Genomic DNA, 16,205 nt, shown 5'->3' on the forward strand with positions numbered 1-16,205 from the left:
TCCAAATTTAACCTCTAATATTTAGATGTGGGTCTTATATAATTTGTTTTGCAGGAGGCTGCCAAATATGAAAAGAAGGTGATGGTACTGGACTTTGTCAAGCCCACACCTCAGGGAAGCTCATGGGGTAAATTTCCTTTCATTGCAAACCTGTTATAAAGGTGCTTTATTCAGACTCTAACTCTCATCTTTCAGATCTGCCACACTGATGTGAAAACCATATTCTGTTCCTTTCTCTCAGGTCTTGGAGGAACATGTGTAAATGTGGGCTGTATACCTAAAAAATTGATGCACCAGGCTGCTTTACTTGGACAAGCCTTGCAAGATTCACGCAAATTTGGATGGCAGTTTACAGAAGAAGGTAAAGAAGGACACTTTATTAATTTTTGTCATTTGCACCAAAAATCCTGAGGTTGTTCTCACAATCAAGTGCTTGTTGCACTAAAGCATGTCTGCTTTTAACAATGCGGAGCAACTTCAGAGAGATTACACATAAACTTCAGTGCTTTTCAAGTCTAAAGCCATGGAGGTTTTTGTCTTCCAGCTTCTCATCTCTTTATTAATAACTTCTGATCATGTTAGTAATTGATAAGATTGTTGTGTGAATACAAGCAGTAAGGTTCTGCTTCATTTCTGAAAGTACCACAAAGTCTAAGGGAATACCCCAGAATATCCCTGTTAGAAACTTCATATAGCTGCAAGCAAAGATTTCCTTAAGTCTCTGTCAGTACTATGTAAGAAGATGAATTTTGCTTTATATTAGCTCCAGTGTGCATGGTTATAGGACTGTGATTTATTTAGGATATAATGCTGTAGTGGGGAACATCTCTCAGAGATGCAAAGTCCTCATTTGTCACCTTCTCAAAGCATCTGCCAATATAATACTCTCGATAATGCAGGAAGTCTGAATTTTCTATGTTTTAAGTCAAATCAGTTCCACTGTGACCTCTCACGTTGTCTATGCTGATGTAATTATTTGGATTTCAGTAGAGTTACCCTGGAATAAAAAAGGAGTAAATTAAAGGTGACTGGGTCATAAAAGAAATCTGACTGAGAATACAAGTTTCGCTATGGAAAAAGAAAATCTCAAACTGAAAGATGAACTTTCCTCTTTTGTTTCTGACAGTCAAACACAACTGGATGACTATGACAGAATCTGTTCAGAATTACATTGGTTCACTGAACTGGGGCTATCGGGTTGCGCTGAGAGACAACAAAGTCACATATGAGAATGCATATGGAGAATTTGTCGGGCCACACACAATTAAGGTACTCCCTAGCCTTGTTTGCTGTGTCTTCCTATAGTATGTTCTGAATAGAGATGCTTTTCAAACAGACTAATTTTTCCCATGGCAGGAGCATGAAACACTCACTTTGGATTAATACTTTGTCTGTAGGCAACAAACAAAAGAGGAGTTGAGAAGCTGTACACGGCTGAGAGATTTCTCATTGCCACTGGTGAACGACCACGCTACCTGGGTATACCTGGAGACAAGGAATACTGCATTAGCAGGTAAAAACAGGGAGGAATATGAAGTCATTCCTTGTGTGTAAGAAGCATGAACAGTGCTGCTTGGTTGCTGGTTTTCTTCCCTACGTAAATTTTTGTTAGGGGAAAGTAGGGGTAGGAGAATATCTATAGACAGACTTTAAGGTGCCAAAAACATCGGTGTCTAGTAGACACCACAGGACTGGAGTGGCTGGCTAGGATGGTTCTGTTCGTGACTAGTAACCGAGCAGTAACCGAGACTGTCTGAAGCCATGTGTGTGTTAGTCATAAAATGAATTCGTTGTCTCTACCCCAGTTACCAGTGCACTCACTTCCCCTCTATTCCTCATGGTCTTTCAGTTCTGAAACTGAAGAACAGAGTTTGCTTGGAAGAAACCTCCGTGCTCAGCTACCAAGAAAGCAGGAGTGGCATAGCAACTGATGTTATGAAGTTGTTAGAAATGTATTGGTCTTCATTCATTTTTTTTCCAGCTGCTCAGTGAAGTTAATTCAAATTTTGGGAAAACTGGTTTCAAATGGCTCGTTAATTGATAAGGCCAAGCAATTCTAGCATCATTTTGACCAAAAACATGTGATGTGCAGATGAAATGTGTTTTCCTATCAGAGTAACTTTGAAGTTATCTAATGTAGAAACAGAGGTTCGAATTACAGGCTGGCAAACCTATGGCAATGAAATAAATAACTGGCATTATCCCTGTGTAACCAAAACGCCATGTGGTATGTTTCCTTCTAATAAGTGGTAATGAAATTAAAGATAATAGATAATATAGCCTGTAAAGTGGTGCTTTAAAGTAACATTACGGTGGAAGAGTCAGGAGTTCCAGACTTAAAGACTATCAGATTGAGACTATAATTCCGTATAATCTTCACCGAGTTCCTTGGGGGATAGGAACAGCCTTTAATTACACAATGACATTTTATTCCACCACTCTGATGAAGAGACACTTATTTTAGATTTAAATCTTTGGAGAATTGTGTTTCCAAAATCTAAGTCTCTGTTGAGCAACTGAGGTGCCTCCATGAGTCCTGGCTTCCTTGAGAAGCCCTGATTTTATAGTCTGGGTCCAAAGTGTGGTAGAACTGATGTAGCTTGATGAAGCAGTTGAAAGAAATGGAAAGCTGGTAAATAAACATGTTTTCCTTAATTTCATACTTCTGTCTCTGCTTTTTTACTGTGGTTTGCATTAATGTGGGTTTTTGTCTGTGTGTATCTGACACTGCATATAATGCTTTAGCAAAAGGAATAAGTCTTCAAAGAAGTGAAGATGGTATTTTTATCCTGAAGCTGAACCCCTTCCTCTTTTAGTTCTCAGGAGCTAAAATTTACAGCAAAATACTTAAAGCAAGATTCAGAGGTGAAAAAGACCCAACAACCTACCTTTTTAACAATTTGTCCTAAATTTCTGTTGAAACCCTCAACATTTTTGTGATGATTCAGAATTTTCTTTTTTTTGTGTGTGTGTACTCCTAATTATAACTTTTTAATCTGTCGTGTACTGATCTTATATGCCAGATGAACGTCCATGAAATTAAGTTGGGTTTTTTTAGTGAGCAGGAAGAGGAATAAAATCCTATTGTTACAGAATAAATTAGATAAATATAAAGCGCGATACATTCTTCGGGCTGCCTTTAACTGTATTTTCTTTTTTCCCTCTATTTTTTTTTTTCTCCTAGTGATGATCTTTTCTCTCTGCCTTACTGTCCAGGGAAAACCCTGGTTGTTGGAGCTTCCTATGTTGCCTTGGAATGTGCAGGATTTCTTGCAGGCCTTGGATTAGATGTCACTGTAATGGTGAGATCCATCCTTTTAAGAGGATTTGACCAGGATATGGCAAACAAAATTGGCGAATATATGAAAGAACATGGAGTCAACTTTATTAGGGAGTTTGTGCCAACCAAGGTAGGCTCAAAGTGGTATATGACTACAATTGATTGGGATATACCCATCCTAATGTTTTAAGATGTAAATTATTTTAACGAATGCAAAAGCTGAACTTACAATACAGGATCTGCTATGATATAAAATGGGTTAATTTTTATTTCAAACTGAGTAAATCCATGAACCCTAATTAATTGAAAGGTACAATTTAATCTTAGTATTAAAATTTTGTGAGATTCCAATATTCATTGTTTTTATCAGAATTAGATGGGTTGGAGTATGTTGCATTGAAAATGTTACACCTGCACATCCTGGTCTTGCAAATGTTGAATATACTTAAATTCAGCAGTTGTCCTCAAATCTGTGAAACTTCTTGCAGGCTCATAGTTAAGCAGATATATAATTTCATATAAGATCAGGCTCCAGTGCATCACAAATAGTCATATTTTTCATTGCCAGTTCTCAAATTCTCAGCTGGCAAACACTGTTTATATGCCCAGGACTAGTGGACTATCCAGAAAAGTAAATTGGCTTTAGAAGTATCCACCTATATTGTTTATTTGGCAGAGTCCTTAAATATTTGGTCAATTTTTGTTAAATTCAATAAGAGTACTCCTGCAACTAGTTACACGTATAGGCACATGTACAGGCAAATTCAGGTTGAATTTGAATCAGATAAGATAAATTCTGGAGCTTTTCTAATTAATTGCTTTATCAAAGACTTCAAAGGGTGCTAACAGTATTTTCTTTATGTTTTTGTTTATTTTTTCCGCAATAGTTAGTGCCTAGTTATTCTGAAATAGGAAATCAGATATTAAGCAATTTTCAATTTGGTGTTAAACCAGCATGTTATCGAGTTTAAGACTTTGGGGATTAAAGCATTAAATTCAGTGAAGACTGTTCATTTTCACCTTTAGCAGTATCAAGAGTAGTTTTAAAAATGCTCTTGCCAGTTATCACACTGTGGGTCTGACTCTCACAGAGAGTTGCTGTGAGAAGTCAAAATGGATGTTTCAAGGAACTTAGTTTTTACATGTCTTTGTTGCATAAATTCCATGCTGTATAAAAAACAGGGATGATGATCTAGCTTTTGTTTCAGACATATATTTTTGTAAGCTCAGATGTGGGATGAGACAGAGGGAAGCACCAGGTGCACCCTGGGAAGAGCAGTCCATCACCCTAGTCACAAAATGCACTTTTGTCTATTTTACCCTGTCACTTCAGGACATGTCTTTGATTTCAATGGGAATAAAATATTTGTCCCTGTTTCTGGTTGAGAATACCCTCAACTTAAATTGCTGGGTATGTTTTTAGCAGGTTTTCTGATCTCTTTCAAACATTGTTTTTGAAGTTTTGTGCTTATTAAAACCTTTCATTGGGACGTTTGAAGGCAGACAATGAATTATTACAAATAATACTGCCTTTGAACAGGAACAACTTCTCACAGTGATTCTTTAAAGTTGGTAGGATGGCGCAGTAGGCTTTTTAAAATTAAGAAAATAAAGGACGGGTAAAAACTTTGTTAGAAACTTTACTTTTTCTCTCTCTAAATACTGAAAATGAGGTAGGAACTAGGGCAGGTGTTGAAAAGTACCTTTTCATCTGTAGGATGAACACTAAAATTATGTCCCAGAATTATGTTAAGTGTCACACACTTACATGTCTCTTGTATGTACAGCCAGACATTGGAAGCAGGCAGGTACCATACCCTTTCTTGGGAGGGCAAGGGAAGGACTGTAAGGACTGTGGCTCAGGATATCTAGTCCTTTCCTCACAGTCTATATATTAATATTAATGGAAATAAAGAATAACCCACCAATATAGCTTCAAATTCCATTCACTTATTTAGTTGAGAGGAAAAGGTATTTGGAAAAGAATCAGTGGTATTGCTCTTTCTGCTGTATTGTTTTCTGATACATTTGGGGAGTGGAGGGTGAAAGAAGGGAGTGTATTTTGGGTTTTGTTTTGTTCTACATAAACGGTCATTTTTTATTACTATGAGCAAAGAGCACAGTTGTGAAAAGCTTTTTTTCTTGCTTCGCTAGAATAGACAGTGAGCTGCTGCTTTACTTGAGAGAGAGTGTACATCTGGATCTGCAGCTAAAACTAGGAATATTTATTTCAGCTGACTCTGGGAAACTGATGAGGCTTTTTTCTTAATCTGATGGTGTTTTTTCAGCCATTTAGAGCCAGTTGCTGCCCTCTCCTGCAAGGCCATGGCACCTTGTATACTGGCCTAATGTAATTGAAACAGGGCAAAGGCCTGTAGTGCTGAGGTCTGAGCTATGGCAGTGGCTTCCCATGGGTGAAAGGGACAATGGTCGTCCAGAAGCAGTTGGAGAAAATGTCTGATGGTGTTTCCAGGCCTTGTAAGAGTTTCCTTCCTCCTCACCTCCTCTGTCTGCAGTGGACACCAGCAGCTCACACGGTGGACTTGGACAAGAACTTAGCTAGCAGTCAACTTTTATAAACAGAAATGAGGTTTTATTGAGTTGGTCATAAGAATAAATGCATAGACATGGAACAAAATGTTTAAATATACAAGCAGAAATGTAAAGAATCTTCAGAATAAATGCTTAATTTTAGATTATGGTTAAAACGCTCCCAGTGATATGTGGTGGGAAAAATATGCTTTTGTATATTTTTATTTGAAATGACACTTTTTTCTTTTATCCCCTCTCCCACTCAATCCTCAAAATGTTGTAGGTTGAACAGCTTGAGGAAGGAACTCCTGGCAGATTGAAAGTTACAGCCAAGTCCACAACAGGGGACCAGATAATTGAAGGGGAATACAATACTGTGAGTCCTGTCTATATATGTGAAGAATGTGAAATAGCCTTCCATTTAATGTTGGGATTTTGTGGGGTGTTTTTATCCACGTTAGATTTTTTAAAATTATTTTAATCATTATAATATGCTAATTGCACACAATCAACAAGTAATTAATGTGAAAAAAGTCCCAAAATCCATGATCATTGTGCCTTGCCAAATCACTTGCATGCTTTTCAAACCTGTTTCTTAGCTTAGAGATGTAAATGAGCTTGGTCACGTGGAATCAGTTGCAGGATTTTCCCCTGGCCTAATATTTGTAGTAAATGATAAGTAATGATTTATAACAGCTTTCATAGTAACTAAAGCATGTTTTGTAGTTAGCACAAAACAATGATCTGTGCAAGAGTTAAACAAACGTCATTTCAAGACCTGTTGTTGACACATCTTCATAAAAGCAACTAATGCCAACTTGTGGCAAGTCAGTCAGGAAGCTTCATTACCCACTTAAAACAGTAAAATTCCAGTGTGCAGGTATGCTATTGTATGTTTGATTGACTGTTTCCATCACACCTCAGTCCAATCATTTTCATAAACCTTGATGCTGAAAAAAAAAGTTGGGAATAGAGTAGTTGGAAGGTACATAGGATGCAAAAAGACAGTCACTTTCCAACCTGGGACTTTAGACTGCAAATACCGTGTGCCAGTGACCTGATGTACCTGTATAGTGCATCAGTCATCCTGTAACAAGGACATGCCTCAATGCATCTGAGAGCCAGTATTATGAAAAGGTTTAACAATAACAGCAGTGCTCTTGCACACTTGTAATACTGGGGTTTGTTTCTAGTGAAAGCTTTTTAGCAAGCAAATCAATACCATCCCTTCGTTAAGGAAACTTCTGATTTCTTACTGCTACATCTTTCTCTGAAGTGCTGTCACCCCTCATAGAAGCTGTGAGCTGTGTGTGATGCGTTTTAAGACCTTCAGCTCTGAAGATCTGGCATGGCTTGGTCATCTATAAGACTTGAAGCAGATCACTGATTCCTTCAATACAGTTCTTAGCTGTCACATGGGAAGCATTATGTAGTTAGCTGGGCAGTTGTCCCAGACTGCAAAGCATATAGCAATTTTCCTTGTGATAGCATAAGCTGGAACTTGATTTGCCTGTTAAGGTAGCAGAGTTGATAGGGTGGGTAAGAATTTGGCCTGGTCTGTCCATCATTCTGAACAAATGTTTTAACAAAAAATATTCAACAAATAATATCCTTTGACAGTGACTTGGCTGAGAGCCTATATATGTAAATAATATTTTCTGATCCAAACAAATATTATTTTATGATATTTTTATTTGATTTGTGTAAGCATCTGAGTTTTTTTCCTAAAGAGCCCTTTCCTTAGGGAACATTTTGAGGTAACCTGCTCTGGTAGGGATATGGTGTAACACTTTGGTATAAAACTGCAAGGAAATAGAGTATCTGTCCCTAACTGATTTGCTTAGAATACTTTTGGGGTACTTTTCTAGGGAAAGTTATTTGGCTGTTTTTAATCTTAGCATTAAAACCTGATATTGTTGTGTCGTGGTGGTGGTGTGGCTCGTCTTGGACTCTGTGGATGTACAATGGGTTACAAACGTATTCACCTTACTGTGACCAAGCCTTAGATAGTAATCTTCAGTATATAATGAAAATAATAGCCTAAACAAAATGTACTTTTGAGGTTTTAAAAAATCAGTAACATGCATTGCTATTTTGCAGGTGTTGTTAGCAATCGGAAGAGATCCATGCACAAGAAAAATTGGGTTGGACAAAGTTGGAGTGAATATCAATGAAAAGTAAGGACAGATGTCTCTATTCCACTCATTGCTAAGCTTGTGTCGTGTACTGTTGCAATGGTGGTGGTGCATAGACATTCAAAAGCTTGGAGGACAAATTTATGCCCTGTTTGTATACACTTGAATGAGAGACTGTTGCAGAAAGCTGCATTTTCTCCCACAGTGCTGCCACATTTGCTTATTTGATAATGAACAGTCAATTCCTAATTGCTGGGACTCAAAAGTGTCTGTTCCATTCTGTCTAGGTTCACAGCTTCTTCCAGTTACAGGGTTTTCCAGACTGTGCCAATTGTTCCTTGTACTCCTTTATTCTCATCTCCTTGTTTTTGTATCTCTCATCCCTTGAGGCAGAGATCTGTGTGTTCATACAGCCTTTTAGTGCAGTGAGTTCTGTTTATATTTTAATATGTTATTTTGAAAGATAAGGTCCAAGTAGCATTCCTTAAACTCACAGGTGGAGTTCTTGATGTGTTTTAGGTTTTGGAGGAGTTTATTTCTTGCCTTGGAGCAACTCTTAGGAATAATCTGTCTCTTGTAGAGGAGTATTTAATGTTTAATGTAGTGAGGTCGTTGCACCAGGGAGTGGAGCTATCAGTAACATTTTCAATATCAGTAACTAAAACATCTTCCAGACATGTGAGGCCTCGAAGATCTTCCCTTTGAAGAAAAGACACAGGACCGTGAACTTGACTGCTGCAGGGTTTTTATATATGAACATGGTGACTGATGTTGCCAAAGGGAACTGTTGTGATATTCCAAATAAGCAGAACTTTTGGTCCACTCAAAATTGGCAGACCTGTGTTGTCTTGCAGAACAGGGCACATCTTTCTGATGTCAGGACACCTATTACTAGCTTAATAGAATGAATTATAAAGTTACTAGCATAAACTATATTATTGTTAATGAGCAAAATTGAGGAAGTTGGATTTTTAATATGGGCATTCCACTGGTCTCTCAAGTGACTGACTGTTTCTGTGCCTGTCTGGTTTCCCTGTTACATGTGTTTCCTGTGGTGATTACTACACTACCTCATTTATTGATGAAGTAGGAAATATTAATAATTAAAACCTTCCATTAGCTCAGTACACTTACAGCTAAAAAGCTTGCTGGCTGTCCCTTAGGTAGGGTGTCTAACAGCTTGACCTGTCTCTGTGTGGTACCCTGAAGGATAAGTTTCTATAAACTGCTTCAGTCACTGGACTGGAATTTCAGTAGTGGAAAAATTCTTTTGTCCTACAAGTGGAGTGGGAGACTGTCTCTTCCTTTAATTCCTGAAAGTTGCCTGTACACAGCTCAGCTGGTGGTAGAGAGTGTTTGAGGAAAAGATTTATGCCTTACCTATGATTCAGGAGACAAATTGCAACTTCACAGGCTACTCCTTGTCCAGTGTGTGAATTCCTGTAGTTCTGGTCAAATTTGCACTACTTTACATTCTTGCTAAGTCTGTAAGATTGTGAATATGACTTCTTTCCCTCATACTTCACATATGTGTCTTTCTCTTAAAGCTAAAGGGCCTAACTCCTGCAAGGTTATTTACACCTCCAGTCTTCACAGCAGCACACTTAGATCTTTTTTTCTTATTTAATTCCAATTGCAGAACAGGAAAAATTCCTGTCAGTGATGAGGAGCAAACAAATGTGCCGTATATCTATGCTGTTGGAGATATACTGCAGGACAAGCTGGAACTCACACCAGTGGCAATCCAGGCAGGAAGATTGTTAGTTCGGAGGCTTTATGCTGGGGCAACCACTAAGGTAAGGAAACAGTTGCCACAAAACACTGTCACTGCTCTACTTCTAAGTGCAGAGTACAAACCTGCTTGTTTATGGAACACCCAGAAGAATTTAAAGGATTAGCTTTGATGATCATTTTAATTTTCCCCTGGCAAAGATATTACTGCAGATGTGTTCTGCTAATTGTGTGGAATGAAATTAATACTTTATGGATTAAACAGTAGTCTCTTTTTTTTTTTTTTGCCTTTTAAATGGGTTTATTTTTCTCTCTGAGTATAATGATAATAAAATTAACTGAGATCATTTAGCTTGTTTTTAATTCTACCACCTTCCCTAAAAGTCAGCAGTCTTCCCCATCCTATTAAATGCTTTAACTCCAATTCATAAGCAGTTTACTAAACCTACCTATGATCCCTAAATAGAGTATAATAGGAGTTTGTGATGCTCTTAATTTCCAGTGTTATTTCCACTAATTTTTTTCACCTCTCATCCATGTGTTTTCAATGTAATACACGATCTGAGTTGTAATTGAATAGGGACACAAAGGAAGATCAGAGGTACCGATGACTCAGCACATATTTATACCTGGGTAGTTGAAGTAATCAATTCGGTGTTTATGGTTCATATTAGTGCAGTTGTGGGTTTCAGCCAGGTTATGCTTGCTTAAATGGGAGCAGTACGGGTACTCATCTACACCTTATGTTTAAACCAGGAGGAAAGAAGAGTGCCTTTAAAGAACTGTTATCCAGGCACCACTGGTGTGGGTGCTTGTCTCAGCTTCATAACCACAGGGCATGAGCATAAGGGTTTCTTCTCTTTTAGACCCTGCTGAATTCACATCAGGTTCAACTGTTGGCCAGATTTAGAGCTTGATTGAGTTGTTTGTTTTACGTTGGCAGGTATTGTGGTAGCAGAATTCTGAATCAGTGTGCAGAAGTCATTGCATTAGCCAGGCAAAGTTTAAGGAACCGTAGCAGAAGCCAGGTTTTTTTCATGCTGCAATACTATGGATATGTCTTAATTTACATTTTATGCCAGATAACAGTCTCTCAAGGCACAAAAATCCTTATGCTGCCAAAGGAAGCATTATCTCATTCAATGAATTCTAAAAATGAGTAACTACTTAAATGTGAACCTGGCTTACGTTTATGTTGTAACAAATCTGGAAAAGGTGATTGTATGAAGCATAATGAGGTGTTATGGATAGGTGGGGAAAGGACAGTAATCAGCATCTTAGTTGATCCCCAGTCACAAAGGAGATTAATTAAAGTTGAAGTCTATAGAAAATAAAATTACTAGAAATTAAATAGAGCTAACCAGCCTGCTAGTCTGTTTTGGCAGAATGACTAATTTGGTGGGTATGGGAAAAGCAGGGGATGTTTGTTTACTTTGACTCTAGTACAGGCTTTTGACACTGTCTCCCATAACATTGTCATAGACAAATGGATAAAGTACAGACTGGGTAAGTGGGCAGTGAGGTGGATTGAAAACTGGCTGAACAGCCAGGTTTAAAGGGCTGTGACCAGCATTACAAAGACCAGCTGCAGGCCAGTCACTGGTGGTGTGCCACAGGGTTGGATACTCACTCCAGTACTGTTTAACATCTGAATTAATGAATCTGGATGATGAGACAAAGTACACCCTCAGCAAGTTTGCAGGTGATACAAAACTGGAAGAAATGACTGGTGCAACTGGTGTTTGTGCTGTCACTCAGAGTGGAGAAGTGGGTCAGACTGGAGAAATGGACTGACGGGAATCTCGCAGCGTTCAGCAAGAAGTGAAATGTCCTGCACCTGAGGAGGAATAATCCCATGTGCCAGCATAGGCTGGGAACTCAGCAGCTGGAAAGCAGCTGAGCAGACAAAGCTTCAGTAGGTCTGGAGGACAAGTTGACTGTGAGCCAGCAATGTACCCTCATTGCAGAGAAGGCCAGGGATATCCTGGGCTGCATCCTGCAGATGCATCCTGGCAGAGCATTGCCATCAGGTGGAGGGAAGTGACCTTTTCCATTCCAGTTGATTCTGGTGAGATAGATTTGATTTTGTGTCCAATTTTGGGATCCCCAGTACAAGAAGGACAAGGCAAGTCCAGCAAAGGGCCATGACTATGATTAAAGTACTGGAGCATCTGACACATAAAGAGAGGCTGAGACAGCTGGTAATTTAAATACCCTACAGAAGAGGTGGTTTGAGGGGCTCTTATATCAATGTGTATTTATGCCTGAGGGTAGGGAGTAAAAAAGATAGAGCCAGACTCTTTTCAGTGGTATAAAGTGCAAGGGCAAGAAGCAATGGATTCAGACTGAAACACAGGAAAATTCCATTTGAACATAAGAAAAAACTGCTTTACAGTGAGGATGGTCAGGCCCAGAAGTTGCCCAGAGAGGAAGCCTCTGCAACACTAAAGCTGCAGTGAAGTCAAGGATCAGTGTTTGCCTCTTATGATATCTGACTGGGCACATGGTATCAGCTCTTGTTCTAGCTGTCCCCCAGAAGGGCTGTAATCCATGTCTTTGGTTCTTTGATGTTGCCTAGGCCACAGTTGATAAAAAAAAATTATGATTTTTGAACGGTGGTGGTGCTTTTGCAACATCTCCAACTAAAAATAGCATGCTTTATAGAAATGGTTGAACAGTCTACTGTTCTACTGTTTTTATCTCCATTTTGGCCTGTATCTGGTACGTTTTTAAAATAGGGCACTGAATTTCCTTTTCCATTTAATCTGTGCACACTAATGTTAGTGTGGTTTTAAACTGTCTTTTTGTTCTTGCTCTAGTTAACACCTCTGGAATGGACAAAGCCAAAACTGTACCTTAATTTAAAACAATTTTAAAAAAAACAGAAGAGCTTTCAGAATTGTGAATAATCCAGCTTTTCTTCCTGTGTTTCAGACTGCTGAGTGTTGATTTTATTACTGATGTTGTATGTTTTTTTGTTTTGTTTTGAATGCCACACAGTGTGACTATGTGAATGTTCCAACTACTGTATTTACTCCTTTGGAGTATGGAGCCTGTGGGTACTCTGAAGAGACCGCAGTGGAGAAATTTGGGGAGGAAAACATTGAGGTAAATGCCTTAATTTCATCTGGGCTTTAGGTTTCCAATTTGTGATTTAAAATAATGTTAAGAGTCAATTAACACAGCATTCTGTGCTCTGATGTAAGGGCAGGAGCTGACTGGGTACATTTTTTGTCTTCTTTGGCTGTTCCCGGACATGTTATAAAAATAATCCTCAATTCCAATAGTTCTAATTGCAGATATGTTCTATTTTTGGCAAACAGGGACTTGAAGGTGGAATATTTGGTTTAAAAAAAAAAAAAGGGTTTCTTTGTGCCTACAAATACTTCAGGATAAATTAAAACTGGGTATGGGCTGGAAGCAATATACTGGTTTTAATGTGAAAGTGGAGCTTTTTGTACCTACAGTGGTGGCAAATTCCTTGCCATGGAGATTTTTACTTTATAAAGCCAAATGTTTTGCTCATTTTTCCTGTTTACTTTGACTTTGTGAAGAGGTATGTGCTTAATTTTACTCACATGAGTAATCCCTTTTCATTCACTGGGATTGCTGGTCCAGAGTGAAATTAGACATATATGAGCACTTAGTGCCTGAGGCTGTTCTTACAAAATACTGTACTGACCACATTACAGAAAGCATAAGGGGAGGAAATCTCACAATAAAATGAACTTTTGTGTCCTGCAAATGTCACCCGAGGAGCATTATTTGGAGGAATAAGCAGATAAGTAGCAGTTCATGAAGTTGAGAACTTATGTCCCTCTTAGCTGACGTTTTCTGAAATGGATGTGGAGAAAAAGAAGTAAATATGACTCAAAATGTCAGTGTGTAAAGTAATGTTAACCTGACCACAGGGCAAAGGCTTACATTCTTTTCTGCCCACAAAGTTTGCATATACCCAGTCAAATTTTTGTTATTGAGTGAAATTCTTGCTGTTATATGTGAAACACTGGACACTTTGTTGCGAAAAATGCATTTTTGATTTTCAAAACCGTTTTTTAAAATATGCATCAAGAAGCATTTGTGTTCTGCCTAAGTCCTCATTTAGTGAATTCTGACCTCTTTATCATGTCACTTTCTTGGCTTTTTTTGCAAGCCCCAGTAAGATTATTGAGCACATCTGTCATTCAGGCCTGTTAAATTTCAGTTTGATGGTGATGCTTATAAATGCTTTGTAACCTCATTAATGTGGCAAAATGTCGAACTGCCTCTCCTAGTTTGTGAAGGAATATATTTTTACTGGAATTGTGATCAATTAAAATTTTATTTCAACCAGCAATCGATTTGAGATTAGCTTATAATGGGAGCTGCCAGGAGTTCTCGGTAGAACTGTGCCTAAAAACGCCCCATCATTTTCTGATATGTGTGCTGTACAAGTGGGTGAAAAGCCTTACCTGCAATTTGGGATTTGTCCAGTTGGGGCAGACAGGAAAATATGTTGTCTTTAAGTACTTTCCATTTTGCAGTGATATTCTCATTTCTCCTAAAACCAGACTCTGAAGCTGTTTCTTCACTTTTTCTGCTCAGAGGAACATTTTTGCCTTCATTTCAAGTAGACCCAGAGACAGCACAGTCTTCTCTGAGGGAAGGTTGTGATTTTGTAGTTTAATGAGAGCATGGTGAACTGCTTCCTGGAACTTTATTATACTTATGGCTTCTCCTTTTTTAATTACTGGATGACACCAGCACTTGTTTTGCAAAGACTTCCTTCTCTGATGTTCATCAAGGGGAAAGAGCATCACCCTGATTTCAGATATTCTAAATGCTATGTACATAGCTCATTATTTAAGATAATCTGGCAGTTTCTGAAAGATCATGCTCTCTGCTTGGAAATTACATAACTCCTTTCTAACCTGTGTTGTACTTCCAGGTGTACCATAGTCATTTCTGGCCTCTGGAGTGGACTGTGCCGTCCAGAGACAACAACAAATGCTATGCAAAGATAATTTGCAATATTCAAGATAACGTAAGTGCATCTTTCTTTCCAGGGAAAACAGTATCTTTATGTTCATCATAGGGACCATTGATGATACAATGTCTATAAATAGGTTATTTTTAACAAATTAAAATTGATTTAAATTTGTCTACCTTTTGAAATATAGTAAATGTTTATAGTGATACAATACTCCTGTTTATACAAAATCAACCCTTAGTAAAAAAGAAAATTCTGCCATTGCTATTTGTATATGGTACTTCTTTCATACATGTAAAATGAGAAGTAGATATCTCTAAGACTGTTCATTAACTTTGAAAAGTGAGCAAATCAATGCATGTAGAAATGGTTAGATTTTTTATTGGTTTATTCTCTCCTCCCCAAGCTTGGACATTCTTTTCTGGGAGATTCTTCTCTCTGAAATGGAGGCGTCTCAGAAACCATCACAGCTTGTAACCTCTGCAAACCCACACGTGCTTATAAAACTCTTGAGCTTGTTCTAACGGGATAATGTATTTTGCCTGCACAAATCTCATTTAGGGTGATAATGCCAGGATTATCCATGGACTAGGATAAAATTTCCTGGCAGTGGAAATGTACAGCACCTGCTGAAGCAAAAGCAAAATTACTAACTGGTTAAAAGAATTGGTGTGTCCATCTCTGAATGATCACCATGTGTTTAATTGATGATTTTAATAATATGAATTATTATGAAGACTAATATGCTGTTAAAATGTATTCCTGCTAAGATAGTGGCATATCTATCTGTCCTTTATTTTGTAAAATTTGCAAACCTGTCAGGTTTTGACCATATCCTCTATCTGGAGGAGTTTGCACTAGTGTGGAAGGTATCTTAGAACCCATAGTTATGTTCTAATTCAAAGTTACTTAAGAAAATGAAAAGGCTTAATGGTGATTTAAAGTGTTTCATTACTTTGTTTTCATTTCTTGTCCTGAAAATTTGAAACATGTTTAAATATCTAGAGGTAGAATTGGAAGTTACCCTGGATGAAAAATAATTCAGCAACTATTTAAAACTCTCATTACCTTGGTTGCATTACTATGGTTTTATTCTTACATATGTCTCTATTTTTAAAGGAAAATAAGGATAATTCCATTTTAGTTATTACCCAATTATAGCTTTTCTTATTTAAATAAACCCTGTGGTAAATCTCAGTCCTCAGACTGAAAGAATAATAACTTTTCAGTGTACTGAGTATCCACTACATCCAATATATGTGATATTTAGTGGAAAGAACAGACAACTTTTGATACCCAACTGAGCTACATCTATGCTCAGCAAAATCTGATTAATTCCCTGAAGGCCACTAAAGCCCACAGCAGCTGGCATGTGCTAAAGGAGACTTACTTTTCTTTAAGAAAAGCAGGTCAAGTCAGTACAGCTCATTCTACTGAGTGTTTTCTGAGGATGCATGTGCAGTTTGACATATTTTGCAACTGAACAGTAGTATAGATATGAGAAGTGTGAATAGTGTCTTCCTTGTAACTGGATGTTTGTTTTGCCGGTCTCTAGGCA

General features: G+C 38.0%; 1 protein-coding gene across 3 annotated transcripts in view; it reads left to right on the top strand.

Moving 5' to 3' along the window:
* Nucleotides 1-16,205, top strand: part of TXNRD1 (thioredoxin reductase 1) — a 47,457-nt gene that overhangs the window by 25,766 nt on the left and 5,486 nt on the right. For all 3 annotated transcript variants that reach the window (XM_039383248.1, XM_027715131.2, XM_039383249.1), the window contains 10 exons: nt 55-127; nt 242-361; nt 1,127-1,269; nt 1,398-1,513; nt 3,185-3,410; nt 6,096-6,188; nt 7,913-7,989; nt 9,587-9,743; nt 12,679-12,786; nt 14,606-14,701. In XM_039383248.1, coding sequence (XP_039239182.1) covers nt 55-127; nt 242-361; nt 1,127-1,269; nt 1,398-1,513; nt 3,185-3,410; nt 6,096-6,188; nt 7,913-7,989; nt 9,587-9,743; nt 12,679-12,786; nt 14,606-14,701 — 1,209 coding nt within the window. The remainder of the gene's footprint in view (nt 1-54; nt 128-241; nt 362-1,126; nt 1,270-1,397; nt 1,514-3,184; nt 3,411-6,095; nt 6,189-7,912; nt 7,990-9,586; nt 9,744-12,678; nt 12,787-14,605; nt 14,702-16,205) is intronic.

This window comes from Pipra filicauda, unplaced genomic scaffold (assembly GCF_003945595.2).
Source record: "Pipra filicauda isolate LSUMZ 115617 unplaced genomic scaffold, ASM394559v2 scaffold2_size9829703_pilon, whole genome shotgun sequence".
Taxonomy (NCBI): domain Eukaryota; kingdom Metazoa; phylum Chordata; class Aves; order Passeriformes; family Pipridae; genus Pipra; species Pipra filicauda.